The sequence below is a fragment of the Panthera onca genome, chromosome A1 (genome assembly GCF_046562875.1).
Source record: "Panthera onca isolate mPanOnc1 chromosome A1, mPanOnc1 haplotype 2, whole genome shotgun sequence".
Taxonomy (NCBI): domain Eukaryota; kingdom Metazoa; phylum Chordata; class Mammalia; order Carnivora; family Felidae; genus Panthera; species Panthera onca.
The window spans coordinates 71,301,784-71,328,065 of NC_138339.1; the positions used below are offsets into that span (position 1 = coordinate 71,301,784).

Here is a 26,282-nt window from a genome sequence, read left to right on the forward strand (position 1 = left end):
AAGATAGAGATCCCATACACTGCTAACATTTATGCTTGCTTTCTCTCTTTCTGTCCCTCTCTGCAGCACTGATAGCCATTGGCCGGTACAGCATGACAATAGAGACTGTGGATGTTGGATGGTGTAAAGAAATTACAGATCAAGGAGCCACCCTGATTGCGCAGAGCAGCAAATCTCTAAGATATTTGGGACTGATGAGATGTGATAAAGTAAGAGTTACCTATCAAGTTTGTAGTTAATAGCTTTCTATGATATTCTCTCTCTCTCTCCCCCTATATGTATGTATGTGTACGTGCACATACATGTACTGTTACATCTTGCGTTGCAAGATGCCTGGTTTTCTAAACTAATCTGAAGTTATTTTTGCATTTTTCTATTTAAAAATGAATTTTGTGCTTATGCAGAAAGGAAAAGCAATCATACGCACAAATTATATTTGGCCTCCTATCCCTAAGTCCACGGACCAAAATTAAAAGTGTTTGCACATCACACAGCAATGTGCAGGGTCTAACGGTAAAATTCTTTTCTGGATTCCAAGTTTCCTGCAACAGTTAGGTGGAAAGAACAGTGCCAAACTGGTTTTTCACAATTTGAAGTGTGTGGTTTCAGTGCTCAACATGTATGTATTGTGGCAATCTGGGGGCAAGAAAGGGCCAGTGAGGGAATATTATGTGGGAATTTGTGCCTTTCTGCACTTAAGATGTCACTTTTAGTACATGATGAGAAATGGTCCCAGAGGTCCCACTGAAGGTGAGTGGCGCTGGCCAGAGATGTGAGTGTGAGTTTGGGAAATTGTGCCACGTTTAATATGGGGCCCTTGAAGACTACGAAGGAAAATGATAAAAATCTGTATTGATCACCAAGTACTACCGAGATGCTTCCATGTTTCCCCTGTAAGTCTAAGAAGTGGTTATTTGTGCTATGAACAGGAGAAAATGGAGACTTAGTAAGACCAGACCCTGGCCTGAGGCCAGTCATCCAAGATTTTACCGCAGGTCTCCAGGGTCTGGGCCCAGTGCCCGTGGCACACCTGGGTGCCGTCTCCAGGCACGGGGTCTGCCCCCTGGGAACAGATCCACCTCAGACACTTGCTCAGAAGTGCTAGCATCTTATAATAATTTACACATGTGTGCTACTTTTGCAACTGGTGACTAGGGACAGATCTAGCAAAAGAGAGTGAAACTAAATATATATGTCTCTCAAAGGACATGCATTTTCTAAATGTACCAAATTTGGGGGCCAATAGAAGAATGGCCCAAATCCTTTGTGTGCTTTTGTCATTTTTGTTAATTGACCTAGTTCTTTTCTCCAAATGCTTTAAATGCTTTAAAATCCCAGCTTATACTAGGCCTTTGCCAGTTAGTTATGTTTAGAGAGATTTTACTATATATTCTCAGCCCAACCTAAAAAGCTGGCTGACTTTGTTACTAAGCAACAGCACTTAGACCCAGGGGTTGCAAGTCTCCCTCAGATTTCACTACTAACTAACCTAATGCTGCTACTAACCCTTTCACTTTAAAATGACTCCTCTGAGGGGCATCTGGCTGGCTCAGTCAGTGGAGCATGTGACTCTTGATCTCACAAGAGTTGTGAGTTCGAGACCCATGTTGGGTGTAGAGATTACTTAAAAAATAAAATCTTTTTTTTTTAAAGACTTCTTTTAAAACAAGTTAAAGAATCTACAGTAGGCGGAGTATTCTAGAAACGCTAAACAATGACAGCAGCTTTGCTCAATGTCTGCCAGAAGAAACTGCTACTACCTGGGTACTACCTGAACCAAGGACGCCAAAATGTATGCGTTCAAAACGGATCTGTATATCCACAAGCACTCTTAGAAATTACCATATTTCTAGTCTGTACTCCTTAGATTTGTTGAGGTCAGCTCCACCTTCAGAGATGAATGGTAAAAGTTTATGTTCCAGTTAGTACAGGAGAAGATTATTTCCGACATATTTGCTGACCAGCATTTTGCTTATTTTAAGTTAAGGAAAGGATCCTTTTCTACCCAGACGCAAATTAGTCCAAAATGGGATGGGGAGGCTGTTCTGATTAGTGGTCTCCCTGAGAGAGTGTTAGCCCTTTCCTCTGGCGGCCTCTGAATCCTGTCTCCAACCACTGAACTGCTCTGAGAGCCTCTGGCTCCAGCACCATGCTGTCTGCCCATAGCCTGCTGTGGTGCGGCCCAGCCCAGAGGATGCTGGGGCCAGCCTTACTGCCTGGCGTCGTTAGGCTTAGGGCAGCTCAGAACCAGACACAAGAGGTTCTGTGAGGACAGAAGAAGTTTCCAAGCCACCCACAAAGTGCAAATAAAGCCTTGCACATAATCACTTGTTTGTTGATTTAGTTGGATGGAAACCTAGAGTAAGTAGCTACTCAGCTTTCAAAATTTGTGTTATGCAATCTGTCTCCAGATTTTAAATTTTTATCAAGACTCAGAGTAACAATGTGAGTAACAAAGAGGTTAATAGATGAGGGCATGGATTCAGAGGCCAGAGTTAGGTTCACATCTGGGCTCTGCTCTTAGTAGTGTTATCTTCGGCAGTTACTCAGTGCCTCTGTTTCCTCATTTGTAAAATGAAGATAATGATAGTACCTGTCTTGTAGAGTTCTGTGAGCATTTAAGTGAATGAACATATACCAAGCCCTTAGAATAATCATGTTTGTTATATATAAAATACTCAGTGCTACTGATTATTCTTATCATCAATGTCATATTAACCTGTGTTTTGATATTTGAAATTTCCAAATGAGAAAAAATTGTACTGCCTGCTATCTGATTTTGAAAGGAAATTAGACAGGAAAAAATAAACTAAGATTAGCAAAGATGCTGCCCTTTTACTTTTTCCTCAGTTAAAATTAAGGTTATTATTTTCTATACTAAGATGTCAAAATTACATTTTTTTTTTTTTTACATACTCGACAAAGGAAAACTAATGCCTCCATAGGACAATCTGTATTTAGAATCAACTTACTAACCAGGGTGTAGGGATAAAGAAAGATTTGCAGGGTGAGAAAAGGCTGAATTGAAGAGAAGACAATTCAAATAGGCAGGGAAACAAAAAGAGAGTAATAAGAAAATAGTGGAGAAAAATAAGAATAGAAATAGAAAACACAGAGAAATCATGATCAGCATATGGACACGAAGACCCACGATTTATCTCAAGGTGAGCATCTGTGCCAACCAATAATTGAAGAACAAAACTATTTGGGTCTATCACTCTTCTCTCTGTCCTTTAACCAAATCTGCTAACCGTTAATCAGTCATCAATTTGAGCTCTTCCCCTTTCTGGACACCAACTGGAGCCAAAGGAGGAGCAAGAAACCTCAATGGTCTACACCATTAACCCCCTTGTCAGGAATATTGTCACTGGGATCCCTGCGCTGGGGGAAAGATGGGGTTTGTGATGTCTTTGTGTCCCGGGCTTGTGATCTGCGATCCTGTAGTTCTGCGAAATAGTGAAGGCAGTTATATTTTCTTTCACACACAGCCAGTTTCATTTGGGGCCACTTATATTTAATTTGGAAGCTATACTTTACCGAACTTGAGCTTTTTTCCTCACTTGGGCTTTTGAGGAATTGAAAGAATGACAAAATGCATTGCATTTGTTGTAGGAAAAGGTGTTTTCTTCCGTCTCCCTGTTCTTTCTCTCTCTCATTTGGTAAACAAAGAACAGATGAGAAACATTCACCATATTCTTAGCAGATAAAAGCAACGTGCGCTTAGACTGTCAGACAACTTGTTTGGCTACAACATTGGTGACTTGTAGGGAGGAGTCCTCCAGCCATTCCACAAATGCAGCATTCCCTGAACACTTGTAAAACTAGGAAGTGCGTTAAGAAGCCCATGTTTGAGTAGCTGTTCCGATTGCTGGATAGATAAGCATGTTAGAGGCATTACTTTGAGTTTTAAAGCCGACGCCACTTAATCTCCTAAACTTCAGTGCATTGTAAGAACCAAGAGAAGAAAACGCTGTGTGAGACGGCTTTGATGAATTGGGGTGAACTTATATTCTTAAAGACTGTTCAAAGGCTTACTTGACCTTGGGAATTAGAGTTGACCCAAAATCACCTATCAACTTAACACGCATTTATTTGGTGATTTAGTTAAAACTGCTTGTATAATCAACGGGACTCTCTAATAAGAGTGATATGTTTACTCTGCTTTCCACAATTATAGACAGTAGGTGGTTTTGGTCAGAGAATATTTTCACAACCTTAGAATAGAATATTCTGTAGAATTCTAGAGTCCATATAGATCTGTTTCTTCTCATAATATGATATTTTCCTCATTTCTTACAAGGCCGTTTGGATGGAGAACAAAACTGAAAAGGACAAAAAAAAAATCATGGGAAAGCTGTAGGGCAAATGGAAACGCAATGTTCAAGGTTAATGAAAAATGTTTGGGGTAACAGGGTTGATGAGAGGGGAGGGAGCCCAGTGGCATGGCATTGGCTGAGAAACCAGACCTCGCCAGAGGCAGCCTGGCTGGTTTGGGAAACCTCGGTGATAAAAAGTCGTGGTGGAAACCTCTGCAGTGTGTGTTAATACAGAAGTTCGGAGACAGAGGGCCTGAATTATGAGCAGCGAATAACATCATAAATGTAGCAATTCTCAAATGCCAAACCCTTGTGAAAAGCAGTTGGATGAAGAAATGCTGGAGCTTTTAAAAGCTCCCTTTCACTTTCTTTCTTTCTTTCTTTCTTTTTTTTTAAACTTCATGCAGAACTAATTTTACACACTGTTCATTTGATTTGAAAATGCCAGCGTCTGGGGTATCATTAAAGAGCGTTATTGAGGGAGCCACTCTTGGCAAAGCATTTGGCTTAAAAAGCCTATTTGTTCTTATGTCCCTGGAGAGTTGTAGATAGGAAGGAGAAAGTGTACCTCGATTTACCTAACGCCGCCCCTCTGCCTAGGCCGGGACCAGGTAGCTGCCCTTCTGTTGGGAGGAGGCTCCTTCTCCTTGGCCTCTAGAGGCGCCAGGAGGGTTGTGGGGACCACATTACTGAAGGAATAGACGCAAATAGATTTTGAAAGGTCCACCCCAATGTCCTATGACCAAAGCCTCTTGGAATTTCTTTGATTTCTAGTTGACATAAATTAGAATTACACAGGCGTGAAGAGTCCGCCCAGAAAAGATCAGAGAGGCTGCTGGGGGAGGAGAAGCCTCTGTGTGATCCTATTGATTATCCAGCTGCCTTCAGGCCAGGGGCCTCTGCGAGGCTGACTATTATTGATCCACACCATGGAAATAATCGAATTAATTCATTTCTCATCAAACTACCATTGCCAAGACCTTTCTCCTCACCTGCTCCAATTCCTGAAGTACTTAGTCGAGGAGTGAAACAGATGATTTCTTTCAATAAGAAATGATTTCTTCAGGTCATAAGAAATTCTTGTTTTCACACAGAGTTCCTCATTTAAATGGTAGGGAGATTTAATCAAATCAATAAGAAGCCAACCCAGAAAGTAAGTAATAGAAACCAGTCATCTCTTTAAAGCCAGAAATCTACTTTACAGCCTTCAAATATCAAGGGCCAAGTTTTGTGTGCCCAATTTAATGTAAAAATATTCAGGAAAAATTGACCACTGCATTTTTCAGGAAGTAATTATGGTAAGAGAAAGCCTCAACAACCTAAATATTTCTGTGGAGAAAATGGAGTTTTTATCAGCTTGTTTAGGAATCAGGAGCAGGAAAGCCCTATGGGGAAAATAATATAGGACTCTGTAACTAATACACAGAACTAACTGGAAAAATCAGTTTAAAGGAAAAATAATTTGTGGGGCGCTGTGTCCAGGACTGTTTGGGTAGCAATTCAGCCATGAAACAAAGTGTGTACCTGCAGGGACTCCCCTCTTCCCTGCCATTCATGCACAGCTGTTTCCAGATTGCCCACAGCCAAAACTGAGAATTGAAAATTTATGCCTTATCAAAGAAAATAAAGTGAAAAAACAAAACGAAACAAACCGTCCTGTGCTGATAAGGTGGGAGCGGTCTTGCCTGTGTTAGACTGTGCAGCCCAAGGCCTAGGCGACATAACCATTGCCCTGACAGCCCGTAGTCATGTGCTCAGAGGGAGAGGGAAGATGAAAAATGGTGACAGCATGGCTGGGGCTCTAAAATCTGAACTGAAGTCCTTCGCTTGAAGTATCAGCATCTTGTTCCTTTTGCTGATAAAACAGTTTCTCCAGGTGATTTTCGCATAGGAACACTTTAAAACACATTTTTACAACCCTCTCCTGATTATTCCTGGTAATTGAAACAGAAAAACACATCAGCTGAAATTCAGAGGTTACCTCACAACCGCACTGTGGCGAAGCGCTCCCGTCTCCTCTTCTGCCAATCCTGGGCACCTGAAAAGCCTTCCCTGTATTTAAGCATTAAACCAAGAAACACAGCTTTATGGCAAAGGTTAAACTGGTAAGCACTGGTGTCAAACTGCTGGGTTTTTACATTCTACCTACTTCACTTGACTGCCTGTGGACTTTGGACAGCTTAATCTCTAAAAGCCTCAGTTTCACCATCTGAAAAATTGGGATGTATTTACTCCATAGGGTTGTCATGAGACTAAATGAGATATTGCAATAAAGCACTTAGCCCAAAGTCATGCACGCTGCAAGCCCTCAGTAAATGTCCACTGCTAGTGCTATTATATTTATTCATATATACGTATCTGTTCTAGAATATGGTCTGTGATATTCAACCATGACATGAACTACCTGGCTCGTGATATTGTAGCCATGAATAGAAATTCACATGCGAAGATCTTACAGAGAAACACCAGGCCCCGAGACTTAGCAATTCTCAGAAACAAATAGAATCTATTTTTATCGTAGCTAAAATTCATTAAGTAACAATTCCACTTATTATAAAGGAAGAAGAAACTCAGAGACCAATAGGTCTCAGTCCTTTGGGGTAAACAGAGTAAAGACTTGCCAAGTTAGAAGGCCACTCAGTGTGCAGGCTGGGACTTGTTTGGTTTGCTTCTTCAGGAAAATCGACATCAACCTAGAACGCTTTAAGGGAGAGTGCTGTAAGGAGCTGCTTATATTTTGCTCACTTCTATTATGGGAATGATGTATGATTTTTTTTTTTTTAGAAAGGAGAAAGCAGAGGGCCTACTGTTCCCCAAATGCTGGAGGAATAGAATGTTATGTTGGAGTTTGCCTAAAGGCACCAGGGAGCGTCATTGCTCTGTAGTAAATAATCTCCTTGGAACTTTGATTTGGCTTAAGTAATTATATGAAAGAATTAGATTGCAGGATCATATTATTTTTCTAATTTAGAAACAGAAAAGGTAACAGCAGTTTCTTAACAGGGTTCAGATTAGATCCCAGAACTCCTTAGCACCTGACTTCACAGAATAGAAATAAAGACAGCGCACAGTGGCTCAGGAGACTGAGGGACTCCTTGGGAAGGAACAGGCTCAGCCCGCACATGAAACCTGGCCATCCAGCAGCAGGTTTGCAGTGAAAGTTTTATTTGGCAAGTGGTTTTTCAAGAAAAAACCCAAACTCCTTCCCCTCTCCCAATTTTTATCTATTTTGGCCATTTATTCAAGAAATATTTGTTGAGTGTGCTTGTTGGGTTCCAGTCGCGGTGATAGGAGACGGGTCAGAAAAAACAGCGAACAAGGCAGTTCCTACCCCATAGGTAGGGGAGTCGCCTGGGGGAGACAGGCCAGCAAATGGGCACTTACAATGCAGTAAGACTGCAAATTAATTTTTGAAAGTGGTACCCCAAAGTATATTTCTTCTGCATGAAGAACCTTGCTTTGACCCCACAACTTCTTTCAGCTGCATTCCTCTACAGTTCTATTTTCTGCCACTCTCCTATTAAACTCCTTTCTGCAAAGGATGGACTATGAACAGTCATCCTTCCTTTTTCACCACTCCTTACAGCCTTACTTCCATCCTCATCGCGCCACTGAGTCTGTTCAACATCACCAGTGACTTCCTTGTCACCACATGCAGCAGCCACTTCTCTGTCCACAACTGGTCTCATCCCTTAGCAGCTGCACGCATATGGTAACCATGCCCTCTTTCATGAGAACGCTTTTCTCTTGCCTTCAATGTCACCACAATCCTGGCTTTTCTATCTCCATCTCCCGTACCGCCTCTCTCATCTGTAAAGAGGGAATAAAAATAACACCTATCCCATAGACTATGGAGAGAAATGAGTTAACGCATGTAAACTTTCTTACATGAAGCAAGCAAGGACCATTTGCAAGCAAGAACCATGTGGTGGTGAATTCCTACCTTCTTCATCCCCATCACTCTCCTCCTCACTAGGTTGTAAGATCCATGGATTTCTCCTTCTGTTATATTGCCAGACCCAGCCATAGGGGCTGATACATAACAGTTACCTAACAAATATGTATTGGATGATGGATGAATGGATTGTGTTTCTTATCTGCATTCTGTGTAGCTCCAAGGTTCTGAGGAGGTTCCTCAGAGTCTCTGGGAATGACAGAGCAGCTAAGAGGGCAGGGTGCCTGGTCCTTACCATCTAACTGACTTCAGCCAGAGCAACCCCACTTTTATTGCTTTGTTTTTATTTAGTTTACTTATTTGGTTTGTGTATTTATTTATTTATTATTCTGGTTTGCAGAAGTATTGTACAGCTAAAAGCAAGTTTGAAAAACATTAGATCCCACTTCCTCCTGATAATTTTATAGATTATAAGAAGTATCTGGACAGAGGGAAATTAGAAAGGTAACACCTTGGATTTAACACCAGCTTCCTGTAGCTGGGGAATTCTGAGTGTAGCTGAAAACCCCTGGGGTTCAGGACAGTCACAGACTGAGTTCAGGCATCTGCTGTGTGATTGGACTCAGCATCCTTCAGAGCCTAACCCTGGAATTCTCTGATTTATGTAGAGTCTCTCTTCTGAAAACCAGAAATATCACTTGTTTTCAGGCTTTTTAATCTACAGATTTACAGATCACTTTTATGCAGAATAAATTTTTGTTGGTAATAAATTTGTTTTAGGAAACAGGTCAAATCCATAAATTCTACCTGATGGCAAATGCCATTTTAGAAAGATATTTTTTTTTGTCAGGTGTCCACTGGTGATTACCACCGCCCCAGGCTTTCTGTAAGAAAATAAAAACTGAAATCAAGAAAGCCATTAAGCATACAAGAAGACATTTTTAGTTCTGAGAGTTTTCTTTCTCGATTGTGTTTTTTAGCTTAACTTTGTGAGTTTAATTTAGAAACACCCAGATGTGTTCTATAAATACATTGTACTTACCGCTCAGTTAGTGACTACATTAATTATCTTATTAAGGGCCCAGTTTTTCTCAAATAGTCGATCTTTTGCTGAACCATTTAGAGCATTGCAGATGACTCACCAAGTAGCTATCTCCATCCTGATGTCCCACACAGGTCCGCTTTGGTTCTCATCTGTACTGCACATGCAAATCTATACTAAAAAATGTATGCATTTGTGCGCTAGGTCAATTCCATGGCCAGCGGTCAGTGGCCTCAGAGTGGCCCTATGCAAGGCTCTGCATAGAGCTTACACTTGACTTGAAACATCCTTCTTGGTGGAGGATTGCTTGGAGAAACGGAATGAAAATGTCACTAATTTCTCTCTGACAGTCTGGTTGTTGGACTCCTGTCACACTAATCTCTAATTAGAGGCTTCAGGTTGGCGAGCCCCGATTCTCACTTAACACTGCAGGCGTTTCTGTGATCTTCATCCTCCCAGGTTCTTTGCTGCTTCCTCACTGTGCTAATTCAAGTGAATAGAAAGCAATGCTAGTGTTAACAGGCTACCCACATCTCATGAAAAAGAGACAGCATGAAGCCAGGCCTGTTGTGATATTGACAGAGCATAGCACTTCCAATCATTGCAGATTCTGAAATGGAATGACTGCATTTGACAAAGTTGACTGAATTTATGAGCCTGCCTCTGTCAGGTTCATTGCATTCTCAGTATCTGTCTCTTTCCATGCTTTGGGACTTTTAGATGAGTATTTTACCACCCAAGAGTAATATTTCTTACCTCTTTCTGTTAAAAAAAAATCCATCCTTGAAGGCCTCAGGGAGGTTCATGCATGAAGCATAGTGCATTGTGGGTGGCCTGTAGACACCTGACTCCCAAATGTAACAGGTAGCTTTTAGTCTCCAATAAGATGATCAATTTTTCTTCTTAAAATTATATTAAATACTTAGTCATGTGTGCCCTGTCCTTCACCTCATGGGTGGTCCCTTGAGGAAACACTACATCCATCCATGTACAGCTGAGTTTAGGGGAATCTTCCCTTCCATTAGCTATTGGAAAACTCAGGAAGTGGCCTCCTTGGGCTGTGCCCAACTAGAGATCCAAGACCAATGGTGACAGACAGGAAGCCAGTCTGTTTTTACCACATTCAAAGAATATACCTTTTGTTTCGGGTAGGGGTGAGTATTTGTAAAAAGATGGGCCAATAAGCTGTAGGAGCAACCATTTCTTTTCTCCAGAACCCCTGACTCAGTTTAATATAGAGGGCAGCGTGGGAGACAAGTGCTTACTTGTTGTCTTCAGATAATCTTAGTTCAGACTTTGCCTTCATATTCCCAGGAGCAGAAATCACCTGTGCCCTCTGGGAACTTCACAGCTGAAAGCTTTAACCTAGTGGGTCTCAGCCCAAGCTGCACATTGGAATCTCCTGGAGGGTTGGGGTAGGGGGGGTACTTTAAAAAACACTGGTGCCTGGGTCCCACTTCCCCAAGATGCAGGTACAGTTAGTCTGGGATATGACCTGGGCACTGGGGTTTTTAAAAGATCCCCATGGGGCACCTGGGTGGCTCAGTCGGTTAAGCGGCCGACTTCAGCTCAGGTCATGATCTCGCGGTCCGTGAGTTCGAGCCCCGCGTCGGGCTCTGTGCTGACAGCTCAGAGCCTGGAGCCTGTTTCAGATTCTGTGTCTCCCTCTCTCTGACCCTCCCCCATTCATGCTCTGTCTCTCTCTGTCTCAAAAATAAATAAAAAACGTTAAAAAAAAATTTTTAAAAAAGATCCCCAGGTGATTCTAGTGAGCAATTATGCTGAGATCCACTGTATTCTTATTTGTGTTCTTGTTTGCAGACACAGTTTAACTCATCCCACGTCAATAAATGTGTATCAAACATTTGTTATGTCTGAGTTGCTGTGGGGTTTGTGGTGAAGGGCCTTGGCTTGACTAAGAGAGACAGAGGGAAGGAAAGGAATGCGAAGTTGACTGTTGAGTAGAGACAAAGAGCAGGTGCTTTGGCTCACACCTAGAATCATTTTCACAGCTCTCACCAGTCTGGGAAAGACCCTTAATCTTCATTGTGGGCTCTGCCTGCAGCCTGTTCATGCATACTGAGCTACTGCTGTATCCTCCTCCAGACTTCTGGAAAGCTTAGCCTTGCTGCTGAAGAGAAAGAGTGTGAAGAGAATGAAGTAAGAGAGTGTAAAAGTCCCTCCAAATTTTTGGTGTCCTGGACCTCCCTGTTCTAACATAGGGAAACATAGGTAAGACATGGTATGTCACCCAAGCAGGGACATGAGAAGTCCCTCTGTGAAGGGAAGAAAATAGAATCCCCAAAGAGAGCCTGCTGCATGTTGTTGGCTGTGCAGGGTCCTGGGAAAATCAATGTATCATCTGCTGTTTTATTCTTTTCTTAGTGTCCTATTTAAAATATTTTAAACTGCACTTAGATGACTCATCTCATTTACATGCAAAGTTGACATATTACTAGAATTCACATTACCCTTATTTTATCCATTTTAATATGTGCCCATCTCGGGGCCAGTGGGCACTTGCTTAAAGAGCAATTGGGCCTCTTTTGAATATGCATTGTCTGCGATGACTTTTGCTACACCTTGTGAATGCCGGGTTCCACTGATAGCCAGTACAGTTTCCCAGATCCAGGAAACTCAGAGAGAAGCAGATTCCGGAGGCGTATTGCCCGACAGACAACACTCTGCCTCTGGGCCGCCAGGAGTCAGCCTCTGGGGCTGTTAGCAGTGAGTGACATTGCCCAGGGAGTCTGTGAAGAATGACAGACCAGTGTGAGGGCAAGAGCCCTGAATTAGGAGAGAGGAGTTGAATGTGCTATTTGCAGCCCCTTCACAGATGTACTGTGGGTTCCATACTTTTCCCACCTGAAGATAGGGGGATCCATTTTCTTCACTCCCCTTTCCTCAGAATGGAGCTATGTGAAGCAAGAACTACTGAAGTTATACACTTGAGTTTGCTAGATGAGCTGGAGAAACATTACCTTACAAAGCTTACAAAGTAAGGGACAGATTAGTGGTTTATTCTGGCTCATGAATGGGTTTCCTTTCTTCCCTGAATAATATGTGTGTATTTAACAAATGTGTACACAGGCTGATGCTTCCTTGTCCAGAAGTTCAATTAAATATTCCTTCTTTTGGAAAGCCTTTTCCAGCTCTCCTGGAAAAGGTCAGGTGCCTCTGTCCACAGCAACCTGCACTTCCCCTAGAAATCAATCCTCAAGCTTTGCTGTTGCCGGTATAATTGTCCATTTTCCTTGCCCCAAGGGGTCAAGAACCTTGTCTGTCAAGTTGGCCATTCTACCTCTGTCTGGGACACAGAAAAACGTGTTGATGGGCGGGAGACTGGAGAAAAAGCAATGCCTGTTTATGTCATGGGTAGTTGCCCTGCCAGAAGGTCCCTTGTTAGTCCTGCAGCTTCATCACGTTTCTATCATGTTTCAAAGTCTCATGCAACCACAGCTGCACCATGGAATATTCCACAAGCAAAGTGAGATCTATTATAATTTACATTCCCACAGAGCAGCCATTTTGAAGACATTGTAAAGGACTTTGAAATGTGCTTATATGTAAATTGAAATCATTTTTTGTACCATAGATGGAAAAGGAATGTCAGTGAACAGTTTACTGGCCAGGTGATCAGCTAGGCCACAGTATGGCACTTCCTGCGTCTCGCTGTTACCTGTGTGCCAAGGCAACATGGCACAGTGCAGAGAACATCTTTGCTTAGGGGTCCTGGATTCAAATCCTAGCTTCCATTTACAAGGTACATGACCCTGTGTGAAATACTAATCCTCTCTGAGCCACAGTTCATGTGAAATAAGGAGTATTAATGCGTATATGCCTGGAAAATAGTAGATGTTCATTGAATACTTTTCCCATTCCCTCCTTGCTAGAGTGGAGGCATACTTTCGTTTTACCTTTATTGGTCATTATGGTGAAGAATTAACAAATTATGTTCAACTTTTTGCCAAAGTAAACCATGCTAAAGAGAAGAAATGTGTTTGATTTATCCCCTACCACACAAGTGCCTCATTCTGATGAGCACAGTGTTTCTCAGTGGGGGGCGTAGGACAGTTTGGTTTGAAGAATTCTTCCTTGCCTGGGACTGTACTGTGAATTGCAGTATTATTTTTCATGCTATCTGGGACAACAAATGCCACACGTCACTGTGATGACAACACCAACGATAGCAACAAAAAGCTCCTCGGATTTCCATTTGCCCCCCAGGGAGCAGTAAAGGCAGGTAGAATTTCTGAAGCCCAAGAAATTGGGTAGCATTATTTTGAGGTAGCATCATTTTGAGTCAGGGGATCTGCCCACAGTTCCCCTTCTGCCTCCAGATAACTGTGACATGAGAAGGCATGTTAAATGTCACAAAATTTCAGAATCCTCTGTGGGGCCCACCTGGGCCTGCCGCCCTGAGCAGGGCACTGACGCTGGAAGCAGAAGTGGGTTTTTGCAACGTTTTGGAAACAAGCTCATATCTAGTGACCAGTAACGTGTCTCTTAGTGTTATCCATCCAGTCTAGTGTGTCACTGATCTCCAGTAAGGAAGGCTGCCCTCATTTAACTCCAGTATGGCCTAGGCTTTTCCTTAGTACTGTCTGACAGCAGAATGACCCAGCAGAAATTACTGAACCACCAGCACGAGCTACTTTGGTGTCCTGTGCCAAATTATTGGAAACCCGAGGGAAGGTGCATCTGGAAAGAGGCGCCCGGTGATGTCAGTTGGAAAGGAGAGTAACACAGAGAATCGCCTTAGGTATGAACTTCAAAGGATGAAAGGAGTTTGGAGCTGCCATAATGCCCAGACTTTAGAGACTGCTACCCCTGTAGTGGGAACAGTCTGGGAACAAGGTGAGGTTATGTCCACTGTTTCTGATGCAGAACTAATTCGTGCTTTTGTGTTTACTCTGTACCTGTTCAGTGAACAACTACTACATTAATTTAGCCAGCAAATATTTATTGAGTAGTTACTAGGTGCTAGGCATTCTATAGGTGCCAGAGATGTGGCAGTGAACAAAACCAACAAAAACTCCTATCTCATGAGCTCATAATCTAATGGGGGGCGAGAATATGCCAGGCAGTGGGCAAAGGACTGAAAACAAAGAGATGACTCAAATACTCTTTGCTGTCAAGAAACACAGTCTAGCAATAGCGTAATACATTTTAATGTTATTGATATTTTCAGTAGTGGTCACCTTTGCGTGGAAACTTTCTCCATTTAAAAAAAATGATTTTTTTAAAAAGTGATTTTAAGTGGTTTATTATATTCATGAATGTGAGTTTCATACACTCAGGTGTCAAATATTTCCCCCCTCACAAGAAACGTGTCCTGTTTTAAAACATGAGACAAAGAGGAAATAATAATCACTTCACATAAATGTTTTTTTCTGAAAATTTTATCAGAAATAGCATTTTTGAATGGTAGGTATCATTAGGGAGATACTTCAGATTTGGGCTTGCACTTAGCTGGAACTTTCTGGGGAAAGTATTGATAAGGTGAAGGAATGAGTGTGATGGTCTAGAGAGATTGTTTGAACTGAATCTCCGAAGCTCGAAGAGTCTCTTCTCATCCTTCCATAGTAGTAACAGGAAGAGAATGAAACTATGGTATGATTTACCTTAATTAGCATAGCAATTTACCTCACATTTTCAAAAAGTGCTAATAGATGTTAACTCAAAATAGATTAAAATACCAGACAAATTGCTACTACCTTGAAAAGAGTTATAATAATTTTGAAAATGTAAATTATGGTTATGCAGTCTTTGGAGAGAACTATAAAATCCAATCTTTCTTATATTTAAAAAATAACCTGTGGTACACACTTTTTTTTTCCTTTAATCACAGTAATTTCTTCAAATGACACCACTGCATATTTCTTTAGGAAGATAGGCTGCATTTTTCAAATCTCAAGTGTAATATAGGAGTTGCCGTTGATGGTTTTCAGCAAGAGGAAAAGAAATTGAATACAGAAAACCAGGGATCATGGAGAAATGTAAAAAAATTAATCTATGTTCCTTTTTTATATTACACACATTTTATGAATTGGAACAGAGAATTGTTCCTTTCATTCTAGCAAGTGGAGTTGTGCATGACAAAATGTCTGCAGAAATGTGTATGTAGGCGTAACAATTTAAAATGCTTTGGACCCTCCTGGTGTCTAACGCTGAACTTTTTCTCTAAGGCACCAAAGTGCTTATGGATTCTATACAAAGAGGTGAGCATAATTTGTACTTCTGAGGAGTAAATGAAAATAACTTTAGTATAAAATTTGTCACACTGTATCGCCAGGAGACACTATAAGTAAAAGATAGAAACTTCCCTAGTGGGAACACATGTATTTCCCCTGAATAGCTTCTACCCAACAAAACTCTAAAATGGAATATTTGCATTTTCCCCTTTGCTTTGTTTTCTAGAATTTACAGAGCACAGTTAGCAAAAAGATTACTTAGAAGACATATTATATCCACAGAGGATTGCTGGTTTAATTCAACTATACAAAACCAAGTTACTGTCTATTCTTGCCCATAACCTTTGAAAGCCAGAGGCCTAACATACTCTGTATTCTCAGCTATGGGTATACCTTATTTTAGGCAACTGAAATAGGTAAATTGAATTTTGGTAAATCAAAGTATATATACAATATTGGCAGAGAAAATCAGTTAACCTGACCGTGGATGCCTTTACCAAAGTGAATAATTATCCCCTGATTTATATACTTCATAAATTTATGTTTATATATCAGTTTGCTTAAGGTAAATTGTATCTGTCTTCCCACAAAACAGTTATCACATAGAGATTTTTTTTTCTGTGTTTAAAAATTGGACCTCGAAAACAGATTGCCTGTCAATCCCTAGGTATCGGACTTTGGGCAAGCCCACATGTAGATCAGAAAAGAGGCAGCACAGAAGACAGTGCCCATCTTTACAGTGGGTTTAAATGTTTTCTCTTCTCGGTTTTCTGTTATCTGTTTTCCTGGTCATTGTTCCTTGAATACTGAGTGGTCTGGACTTTCTCCCCTTGCCATGCATCCTGTCTGACCAAATGACTTCAGTTCTTTCTTAATGAGACCTGCATCCTTATGGGTTTGTTTATGACAGAAGGGAGGAAGGTAACCTAACAGCAAAGTAGGGAACATCAGGTAAAGAAAAGGGAGGATTTTCTGAAAGTAGATATTTAAAACCTGCACTGTTCCATTAAGGAAAGTTCTGGAATCACCTCCAGAGACCAATAAGGTAGAATAGACTCTTCCTGTATATGATGTATGTTTTAAAGCTTACTTCTCACCCTATGATTATTTTATTTTGAACACTACAACTAATGATACCGAGGTTCACTTCTGAAATATCTCAGAAATTGAACAATATGGAGCATCACGACAGAGAATCAGTCACCCTAGCATATCGTTAATTAACTCATGCACCTCATAACCATTTGCCAAGTGCCTGCTCTAATAATAAGAGCTACCATTTGGGGACCTTTTTAAGTCAGTCTCAGTGTTAAGCATATCATTACACTTAAGCCTTACAACAATCCTGTTACTTTTAAGTAGTTTTATCCTGTGTGTATAGTTGAGGAAACTAAATCTTAAAGAAGTAAAGTGAAATGAGGGTTCAAACCTGTTTCTGGTCGACTCTCAAGTCCATGGTATGAACCACAGTTGCCATTTTTCTTCTCTACGTTGCACACAGCTTGACAGCCTTAAAGGCAAGAGACAGTCTCTGGTCCCCAGAGGCTCTACTTATGCAGGTGGAAGCCATAGGCAAGTAAAGAGATGATTACACAGTGAGAGTGCTTAAATAAAAGAAAGAACCATGCAGGGTGCCCACCACAGGTGCACAGAGAAGGGGGTACCTAACCCTTTCTGGGAGATAGGCTTGCTTCGGGAAGGTTTCTTGAAGGAGGGAATTCCTGAGCCAAATAAGAGTTCCTCAGGGAATTGGTCTTTGTGTGATTAGTATTTAATGTCTGGTTTTGCCTTGCTCTTGAGTTTCCATTTCTTACTTGCCTTTTGGTATTTTTTTTTTTTTTATCATTCTTTCACTAATAACTAGGCCTGACTTGTGGGTACAAAAATGATCATGGCTCTTGTGGATTGTACATTGGGGCAGGAGAAACAGATATTAAATTAAGTAATTATAAACTAACTTTATAAGTGTTATGAAGACAAAGTGGGCAGTGTTAGAAGAGTAAATAACCTAAAAGCCTTACCTAATTTGGGGTGGGGGGGAGCAGGGATAGGGCAGTGAAATGACATTGGGGAAATGACACTGAAGCTAAGAACTCAAGAGTAAGTAGGAAGTAGACATGAAGAGAGGGCTTTTAGGGGGAAGTGGGTAAAAAACTATTCCAGGTAAAGAGAATAACATGTGCAAAGACCCTGAGGCCAGAAAGAACTTGGACAGTTTGATCATCTGGGATTAAGTCAGGTGACTGGAGTATCAAAAATACGCTACCGAGATACATAGAGCCAGACGGCGCACGGCCTTCTTAAGTGTACTGTCTTAGGCTGCCTCAACCCAAGCAAAACTTAGATCATAAATTTAAATTAAAAAATTAAAAATGTTGCATAAGAATCCTCTTAAGGCCATCAATTCATATTCTCAACTCTAATTTGTATATCAGTTTTTCTTTTTTACTTTAAATGATTTTCTTCTTGTTTTTGAAAACAATGTTATACATCATAACTATCACAAAAAGAATTAACTACATGGTTTGGTTGAATTTGGAGTGAAAGTTGATTTAATACAAGCAAGTCTTGAATAGAGAGGTGTTCTGACAGATTAAGTATCATCAGTGCAATGTTGAAATATCAATTCTCAATTTAAAAAAAAAAAGATTATATATAACAGTTTTCCAAATCACCCAGAAAACATCATGTTATCTCAGAAAAGTGTAGACGACTGAATGTCATGGTCGTCATACTTCTAGGCAGGCTTTCAAAGCAAAAAGCAAGGGTTTGATGTTGTTTTAGGCATTTCTTGGTGGTCCTGATCTTTTTCAAGAATGGACAGACATGGAGAGGGAGCACAAAATTATGTATCATAAGCACCTTCTTTCAGACCAGCTTACTCAGTATAAATGAAATATTGATGCATTTGAAAATGCCCAGGTGTTCAATAAAGATTTTAAATAAAGCTACCTAAAAGTTGTGGTTCTTAGGTTAATCATTTATTTATCTAAAGGATGAAGGAAGCTGTCTACTTCTGTGATATGAACTGCAATCAGCTTAAAAATAATTGACAAATTAATCCCTTCACAGCGCAGCAATTGTAAAGGTGTTAGTTTTAATTAGGCCTTTCTGATTGCCTTGTCTAATCAAGAATCAAGGTGGCATCTTTGATGGTTAAGGTCTATTGGGGCCATCCCTGACCTGCCAGCCATGTATGTTTTAATTATTGATTCCTCACATTTCAGCCCTTTTCACAAAGGGACTTGAAGTTTGCAATGCCTTAACATTTAAAGGGAAGAAAAATAAACATTTCCCCCAACACTTCCATCTAGATTCCTGTGGATCCTCTCTACCACTCTACAGTTTTGTCCTAAAAAAGCTGTCAGGTTGATGATGTAGCTAAATGCACATTAGAATGCTATCTCCCTGCTGCCTCTCCTCCCAGGCACTAGCTTTTCAGTAGGCATTGTTAAGATCTCAACAAGTCGCTATCATTTATGCTTCTAGAAAACACATTTGATTTCTTGATATCCTATGTCTTCTTTAAAAAATCCCTGAGGGTGAATGTAGTACTCAGGAAATCGGGAAGGTCAGGCAAAAAGGGACACATACCTTCTCACAGAACACTGGCTCACATTGCTGACGGGGAATGAGGTGAGAGTTCCTGTTACCACCATTAGCACGTCAGTCAGAGGACACGGGCAGTGGGCGGTCTCAGCCGTCCCGTCCTGTGCTTGACGATGGCTCTTCTTTGGTTGCAGGTCAATGAAGTGACAGTGGAGCAGCTGGTGCAGCAGTACCCCCACATCACCTTCAGCACCGTGCTGCAGGACTGCAAGAGGACCTTGGAGAGAGCCTATCAGATGGGCTGGACCCCCAACATGTCTGCTGCCTCCTCCTAACACTCCTGCTCCCGTGTAGGTCCACCCGGATCAGTCAGCAGGGCGGAGAGGAGCAGGAGATTTGGGGCAGGCGATCCCTTGGAAGGGTTTTAACTGTTCCACGTGTACGGGTGTACCCGAGTGTGTATATTTGTGTCTTGTTTGCATACTGCATAGCATAAGCGCAATTGCTATTTGTTCCCAGGTGAGCTGGGTTTTTTTTTTCCTTAAAAATTAAAGATTTCAAAAGCCATACACACCTTTTAGTTTTTAAGTTCAAAGACTCGTTTCTCTAAAAATTTTTTCTTCCTGTAGAACCAAAAAAACATTGGTCTATTATTTTGAGCTTCTAACTACTGCCTTTTGAAGACGCCCCAAAATAAATGCAACTGTCTTGTCTTTTGATGGGATAGAATCGTGCACTTCTGATGATCACCAGACCAGAAGTGATGTTGCACTAATTGGAAATCAGGAAACCAGTACCCTGCAAAATTTCAAGCACGTACACACATATACGTTCTTACACTCCCTCATAAACATGCACACGTGCGTGCGTACACAACTCCAGGGCAGTTTCTTTCTAGACCATTTCTGACACAGGGGCCTTCCTCCAGGTCACTGAGGAAACATGTCATCCACTGTGGCTCTGCCTAACTCACTGTATCCACAGATGGTCAACTTGCTATCTGGAGATGATGTAGGGACTAGAGAGAATTAAGCCTTCTGTGAAGTTTTTATATGGAGGCAACGATCTGAACTCCCCTGGCCAGCTCACAAAAGTTAATTATTCATTATTTTGCAAATGTGTTCTGTTGAGTCCTGAATATTTCAGTGAAGTTTTGTGTTAACGTTGTGTTAGCTTTTATTTCATGGATAGTAACTGGTCCAGATATATTTTAATGATATTTGGAGCTAACCTTAGCATTCTCCACATTAAAGGCACCAATGTAATTAATAGTGCGCAGTTATTTAAAAACAACCCTACCGATCATTTAATTATTTTTTTGTTAATTTTGGTAATTATGAACGTGTATTTCTGAAATTTGGAGGTAGTCACATGAATAGAAAATTAATGAGTGAGATATAAGTAGACAATCTTCCTATTACTTTCTTTTTTTCTTTTCTCTCTTTTTTTTTTCTTTGCTTTGCTTTGAGCTTTAGAACAGGTTTTATGGATATATGCATGTTATTTTTGAATAGTTCTTGTGCTACTGCAAAGATCTATTGCTGGTTAATGTATGAGTTAAGAGGAAAAATTAGAAAGTCTTTTCATTAAGATTTTGTTTACACTTGTCAGAAATAAGCATTTCTTTGTTTAAAGATTGCCAGCTTTCAGTTAAGACAATATCGATAAGTAAATGAATATGTGTTTTGATTTCACACATCTTTACAATTAATTCATAGTAGGGACTCAGGCTCAAGTAAACTTGCCTGTGTCTAGATTTATAATCAAGACCACAGGGAGCCTTTTTAAGCTAAAGAGTGATTATCTTTCACAGTAGAGCTAGATACAAAACCCTGACTTGTGAGTTTGCTATTTATTCTCCCCCAATGTGGACATAACTGGTTTTTTTTTGGTCTTTAACAGATATACTAAGGTTTGAGTTTCACTTTCTGTAAGCCCCAATATGGCTAAAATGATACTAGCTGTAAGAAACAAAATATAGCTTTACATTCAAATACTATTCACTTATTTATAAAGACTCCTTTTTTGTAAACACTGTTTCCTTTGATTCCGTCAACATGTTTCTGATGTGGCATTGTTTTGCTTTTAATCCCAATCAGTTAAGAAAATCTACTTAGTAAGCACCAAGGGTATTTTTTCCATCACTAGATAGATCACTAATTTAATTTGAAAGGAATACAATTTGTGTAAGATTAAAAACTGTTTATTATTAATAAAAGAGTTCATCTTGCACATCAAATAGTATCGTTTTCATATTCATTTCCCCACCACTGAAAAATATTTTAATTCACAATATTTTAACTGGTTTTTAATCCAAAACTAATTTATAAGACAGTATGTATAGAAATAGTAGCTTGAGTGAATAAGCAAAAGTTTAATTTTTATATACGTCACACTATATTTTAAATAGTTAAAAAAAAAAAAGAAGGGAGAGCCATTGATGATATGGATGGTGCCATTTCAGTTCAAAGTTGTCATCTTTAGAGTGTTACAGTTTGCTTGTCAAATGGTTTCAGAAGTGTAAAATTGATTTTTTTTATAACGTTGCGTTGTTTGAATCTCAAATACAGCACTATAACATGCTTTAGCTTGGGGGTGGGGTGGGGTGGGGAACTTGCACTTATTCTTTAAGATGTTGACTAATCCAGAAAGCCTGATGCAACATAACCTGGAAAACTGCTTTGGTATATTTGTAGAAATCTGTAGAAACATCATATCCAGCCTCAAAGCATTAATCTCAAAAAAACAACCAGAAAAAAAAAAAAAAAAAAAAGCATCACCTTGAGTGATCCTGTGATGGTTGTTGAATGTGTTCTCATTAGATGCTTTGAAATGAGGCTTAAAATGATTTCTGGGCAATATAGTTTCTTGTTTTGCTTAGAATGTCATAAATATATGTGAACACGTTTAATGCAGGGCTTTGTATCCTCTCCAAAATGTCAACAGTATTTTCAGAATAAAGACTATGAAATATATTGCTGTAGTGAAAAATTCTGGTCCTTTGTCTTTAATGTCTTTTTGAGTGGATAAAGGAAATTCACCCAGTTTGTAGTTTCTATATTTCCGTGAATCTTTTGACCTTGCAATGGGTTGCAATAAAAGAGAAACAAAATACTTTGTCTTTTGTTTTATTTTAGAGACAATAAATGGCCTCCCTGTTGCTGGTTGGGTGTGATGCATGCAGCGGTCCACATCCTTGTGTGTTTCACTCCTGACTTTATGTTGGTTTGACTAACCAGGATAATGAACAAGACTGGGTTTAGGAGGTTCTAATTTGGCCAGTGATTACTGAGATAGATTAAAACCTTAAGGGTTTAAACAAGTGGTTTGTTTAAAATCCCATTCCCTAAACAGTCATTCATTTGCTTTGCCATTTATTCAATTTTTCAAAAGTAAACAGTTAAATTTATTGAGTAAAAAACATGTACCCAGCACTGGTCATTTAAAGATAAATAAGACTTATTCCCATCCTTGTTTCTCATAGCCTAGCAAGGAGACATTCTTGAAAACTAGCAATGGCAGTGGAGTACAATAGGTGTAATAATAGGCATAATTAGAGGGCACACATGAGACAGAGTAGCAGCTTTGGAGAGGAAGAGCTTCACAGAAGAGGTACTTCTAATGAGGGCTGAAGGAATAACAGGAATTTACAAACTTAGTGTGGGGAAGGAAGGGAGAGCAAACCTGAAAGATGGAAAAGTATGTGCAAAGTCATGCAGGAATGAGACAGCAAGGCAAGTTCAGGGTGTAGCCAAGTTAAGGTAGGTAGCTGGGTAGGTAGGTAGCCGGCCAAGTGAAATAGAAAAGTATGTTCCGTAGGGGCAGAGAGTAGAAAAAGCCTCTACAGAAAAACCAAGCCTAATCATAAACTTTTCATGGACTACTAAAGAGATTGGATATGTAGGGAAGGAAGATCGTTTCCACTAGAAAAGTCTTGCCCTAAATTCTTTCAACAAGTAGAAATTTAAATGCAGGACTTCTATTTCTGCCAATATGTTAGAATGAAGATCCTGAAAGATTTTCTGCTATGTAACCTCTGAAATTTTCAGTAAAATAATTTTAAACCCTTTTACCTTTAGAAAAAAAATTAAGTTTATTCATTTATTTTGAGAGAGAGAGATGGGCAGAGAAAGAGAGAGAGAGAATCCCAAGCAGGCTCCACACTGTTAGTGCATAGCCCGACCCATAGCCCAACACCGGGCTAGAACTCACAAACCCTGAGATCATGAGTGGGACGCTTAAACGAACTAAGCCACCCAGACACCCCTTTTTAAACCTTTTTAAATGACTAGCTGTGCCTGCAAGAAAGCAAAAGGAACCTCTTGTGACCAGGAACAGAGTAGGGACATCAATCAAGAACAGGGGTCAGCAAACTATGGCCCCAGGCCAAACCTGGCCTGATATATATTTTTGTAAATAAAGTTTTATTGGAACACAACTACACACATTTGTTTATGTCTTATCTGTAGCTGCTCTTGTGCTACAACGGCGGAGTTGAGTGACTGTGGCAAAGACCGTGCAATCTGTGTTCTAGAAAATCCTCTGGGTGATTGTGATGCTTGCTAAAACTTTTATCTCTAGAGAAGCTTGGAAACTTGCAAAATCTGGGAGACTATACTGATCACTGTAGCCTAGAGAATGTGTATAAAACTTTGGGCCTGTGGATAATTGGGACACAAATCAAGAGTTCACGTCACATAAAACCAGGATCCCTGAAGTGAACTAAAATAAAACAAAACCAAAATTGAAGATGCAAATAGTCATTTTCAGCCTTGGCTAGTCTCGAGTTATTTTGTTTTTTTTTTTTTAAGGTTTTCTTGAAAATTAATAGCCACTGGCTACCATTCACATGGTTTAGTACCTGAATCTACAGTACTTGCATAGTTTGTGTTGCTTATTTGTATTTTAAAAGGATTCATTACAGGAATGCTCATTGCCTGACAAAAGCAAACAAAAATCATCCTTTGAGAAAGGTACCCTTAATCCAGTCCTTAAAAGAACCCCCGCCCCCAATAGAGTGGCAACTAATTTAAACTCACAATCTAAAATCACAGAGAAATTTTAAAGAATTTTTTTTAAAAAAAGGGGGGGCGCCTGGGTGGCTCAGTGGATTAAGCATCCAACTTCAGCTCAGGTCATGATCTCATGGCTTGTGAGTTCGAGCCCTGCATCAGGCTCTGTGCTGACAGCTCAGAGCCTGGAGCCTCTTCAGATTCTGTGTCTTTCTCTCTCTCTCTGCCCCTCCCCCGCTCTCACACACACACACACACACACACTCTCTCTCTCTCTCTCTCTCTCTCTCTCTCTCTCTGTCTCTCTCTCCGTCTCTCTCTCTGTCTCTCAAAAATAAACATTAAAAAAAAATTTTTAAATCACAGAGAACAGAAAATAAACCAACACTAGTCGCTAGTCAACAGAAAAAAAAAAAAAAAACAAACACACATCTGCAAAGGCGTCAATATTAAATTTTCAAGTCCATAATACAAAAAGTTTTGATACACTTAAAGATATAAAAAAGTTATTTAAAACACATATAAGAAAAAAGCTATCAAAAAAATGAACAGATACATTCTTAAAAGAGCTAAATAGAATTTTTAGAAATCAAAATGTAATAATTGAAATTAAGGGGGCGCCTGAGTGGCTCAGTCGGTTGAGGATCCGACTTCGGCTCAGGTCACGATCTCACGGTTTGTGTGTTCGAGCCCCGCATCGGGCTCTGTGCTGACAGCTCAGAGCCTGGAGCCTGCTTCTGAGTCTGTGTCTCCCTCTCTCTCTGCCCCTCCCCCACTCATGCTCTGTCTCTCTCTGTCTCAGAAATAAACATTAAAAATTAAAAACAAAAAAGAAATTAAGATGGAAGGCTTGAATAGTAGTGGTATTCAGCCAAAGGGGGAATTTGCAAACTGAAAGGTAGATCTGAGTAAAGTGAAACAGAAATTAAAGAAAATCCTTTTTTTTCTTTTGTATGGATAATTTCCATGTGGATGACTGAGAGATTAAGACACATGGATATAGTATGAGACTTTTCCAAACAATCTCTCTAATCTCACAGAAGAAAAAATGAAATAGGATACAGGTAAACCAGAAGAGACTTTTAAATACAGAGAACACTCTGAGGGTTGTTGGGTGGGGGGATGGACTAAATGGGGGATGGGCATTAAGGAGGGCACCTGTTGGGATGTGCCCTAGGTGTTATATGTAAGTGATGAATCACTAAATTCTACTCCTGAAACCATTATTACACTATATGTTAACTAACTTGGATTTAAGTAAAATTTAAAAATTAAAAAAAAAGATAGTGGAGTTTCCATTTTTTGGAGAAGAAAAAAATTTTTGGAGAAGATCGAAGTCTCAGTTTTGGATGAGTTGATTTTGAGATGCTTATTAGACATTCAGTGAGTATGTTGAGTATGCAGTCAGATACGGAAGGTCAGCTCAGAAGAGGGACTTATCGGTGGCATTTAAAACCATGTATACACCTGTCTGTAACCATCATACTTGGTCATCACCCATTAATTTAGCTGGAAAGAGGTCTAAGGACTGTGTCCGGGCATGCCTAGATTTGGAAGACTGGAAGAGCAAGGAAATTGAGGTGGAATAACCTGAAAGGTAGGAAGAAAACCTAAAGTGTGTTCTATCCTAGAATCAAGTGAAAACAAGCAAAATTAAGTAAGCTGTTATTTAGGGACACACATGTATTTATAAAAAGGAGGAAAGATAAAGGTAACAACTGCCAAATTTCAGAGTTGTGGTTACCTCTGTGGGGAGCAGACAGTGGGTTGGGATTATAGGACCTCACAAAGAGACTTCAAAAGAATCTGTAGATTCTATTTTATAAGTTGAAGGTGGCTTCAGAGTATTTGTTTTATTAATCTGCTCCATAATGTATGTTTATGTAAAAAAATATTTTGTATCAAATATCTTATTAAATTTTAAAGGAAAAGGGTTGTATACCTTGTTTAAAATGATTGATTATCAAGAATTGTGAGGTTCCCTCCTGGTTTGGTAGTGGAGGTTAGCTCCGTGTGAAGCAGGGTTTACACAATCCCGTGTCTAAATGGTGACAGAGGTGGGGAACACAGTAACTCACCCTTCTCTTCTTGTGCGCTGGGAGCATAGTGTTGCCCAACTTCCTGGTTTCTAGCCGACTGTCGTTGGAATTGTGAGCAGAACAGCTGTCCAAGTGGCGGTGAGGCAGCTATGGGATTTCTTGCAGACTGTTATGTCATTACCACAGGAATCAAAGGACCACCACACTGTTTTGTAAAACAGTGGGGGACCCTTTC

At 40.1% G+C, this 26,282-nt stretch overlaps 1 protein-coding gene across 3 annotated transcripts in view; it reads left to right on the forward strand.

The window, feature by feature from the left end:
- Nucleotides 1–22,110, forward strand: part of FBXL17 (F-box and leucine rich repeat protein 17) — a 497,950-nt gene extending 475,840 nt beyond the window's left edge. For all 3 annotated transcript variants that reach the window (XM_060635240.3, XM_060635241.3, XM_060635238.3), the window contains 2 exons: nucleotides 67–209; nucleotides 19,191–22,110. In XM_060635240.3, the coding sequence (XP_060491223.3) occupies nucleotides 67–209; nucleotides 19,191–19,331 (284 nt within the window). In that variant the 3' untranslated portion in view covers nucleotides 19,332–22,110. The remainder of the gene's footprint in view (nucleotides 1–66; nucleotides 210–19,190) is intronic.
- Nucleotides 22,111–26,282: the final 4,172 nt, after the last annotated feature.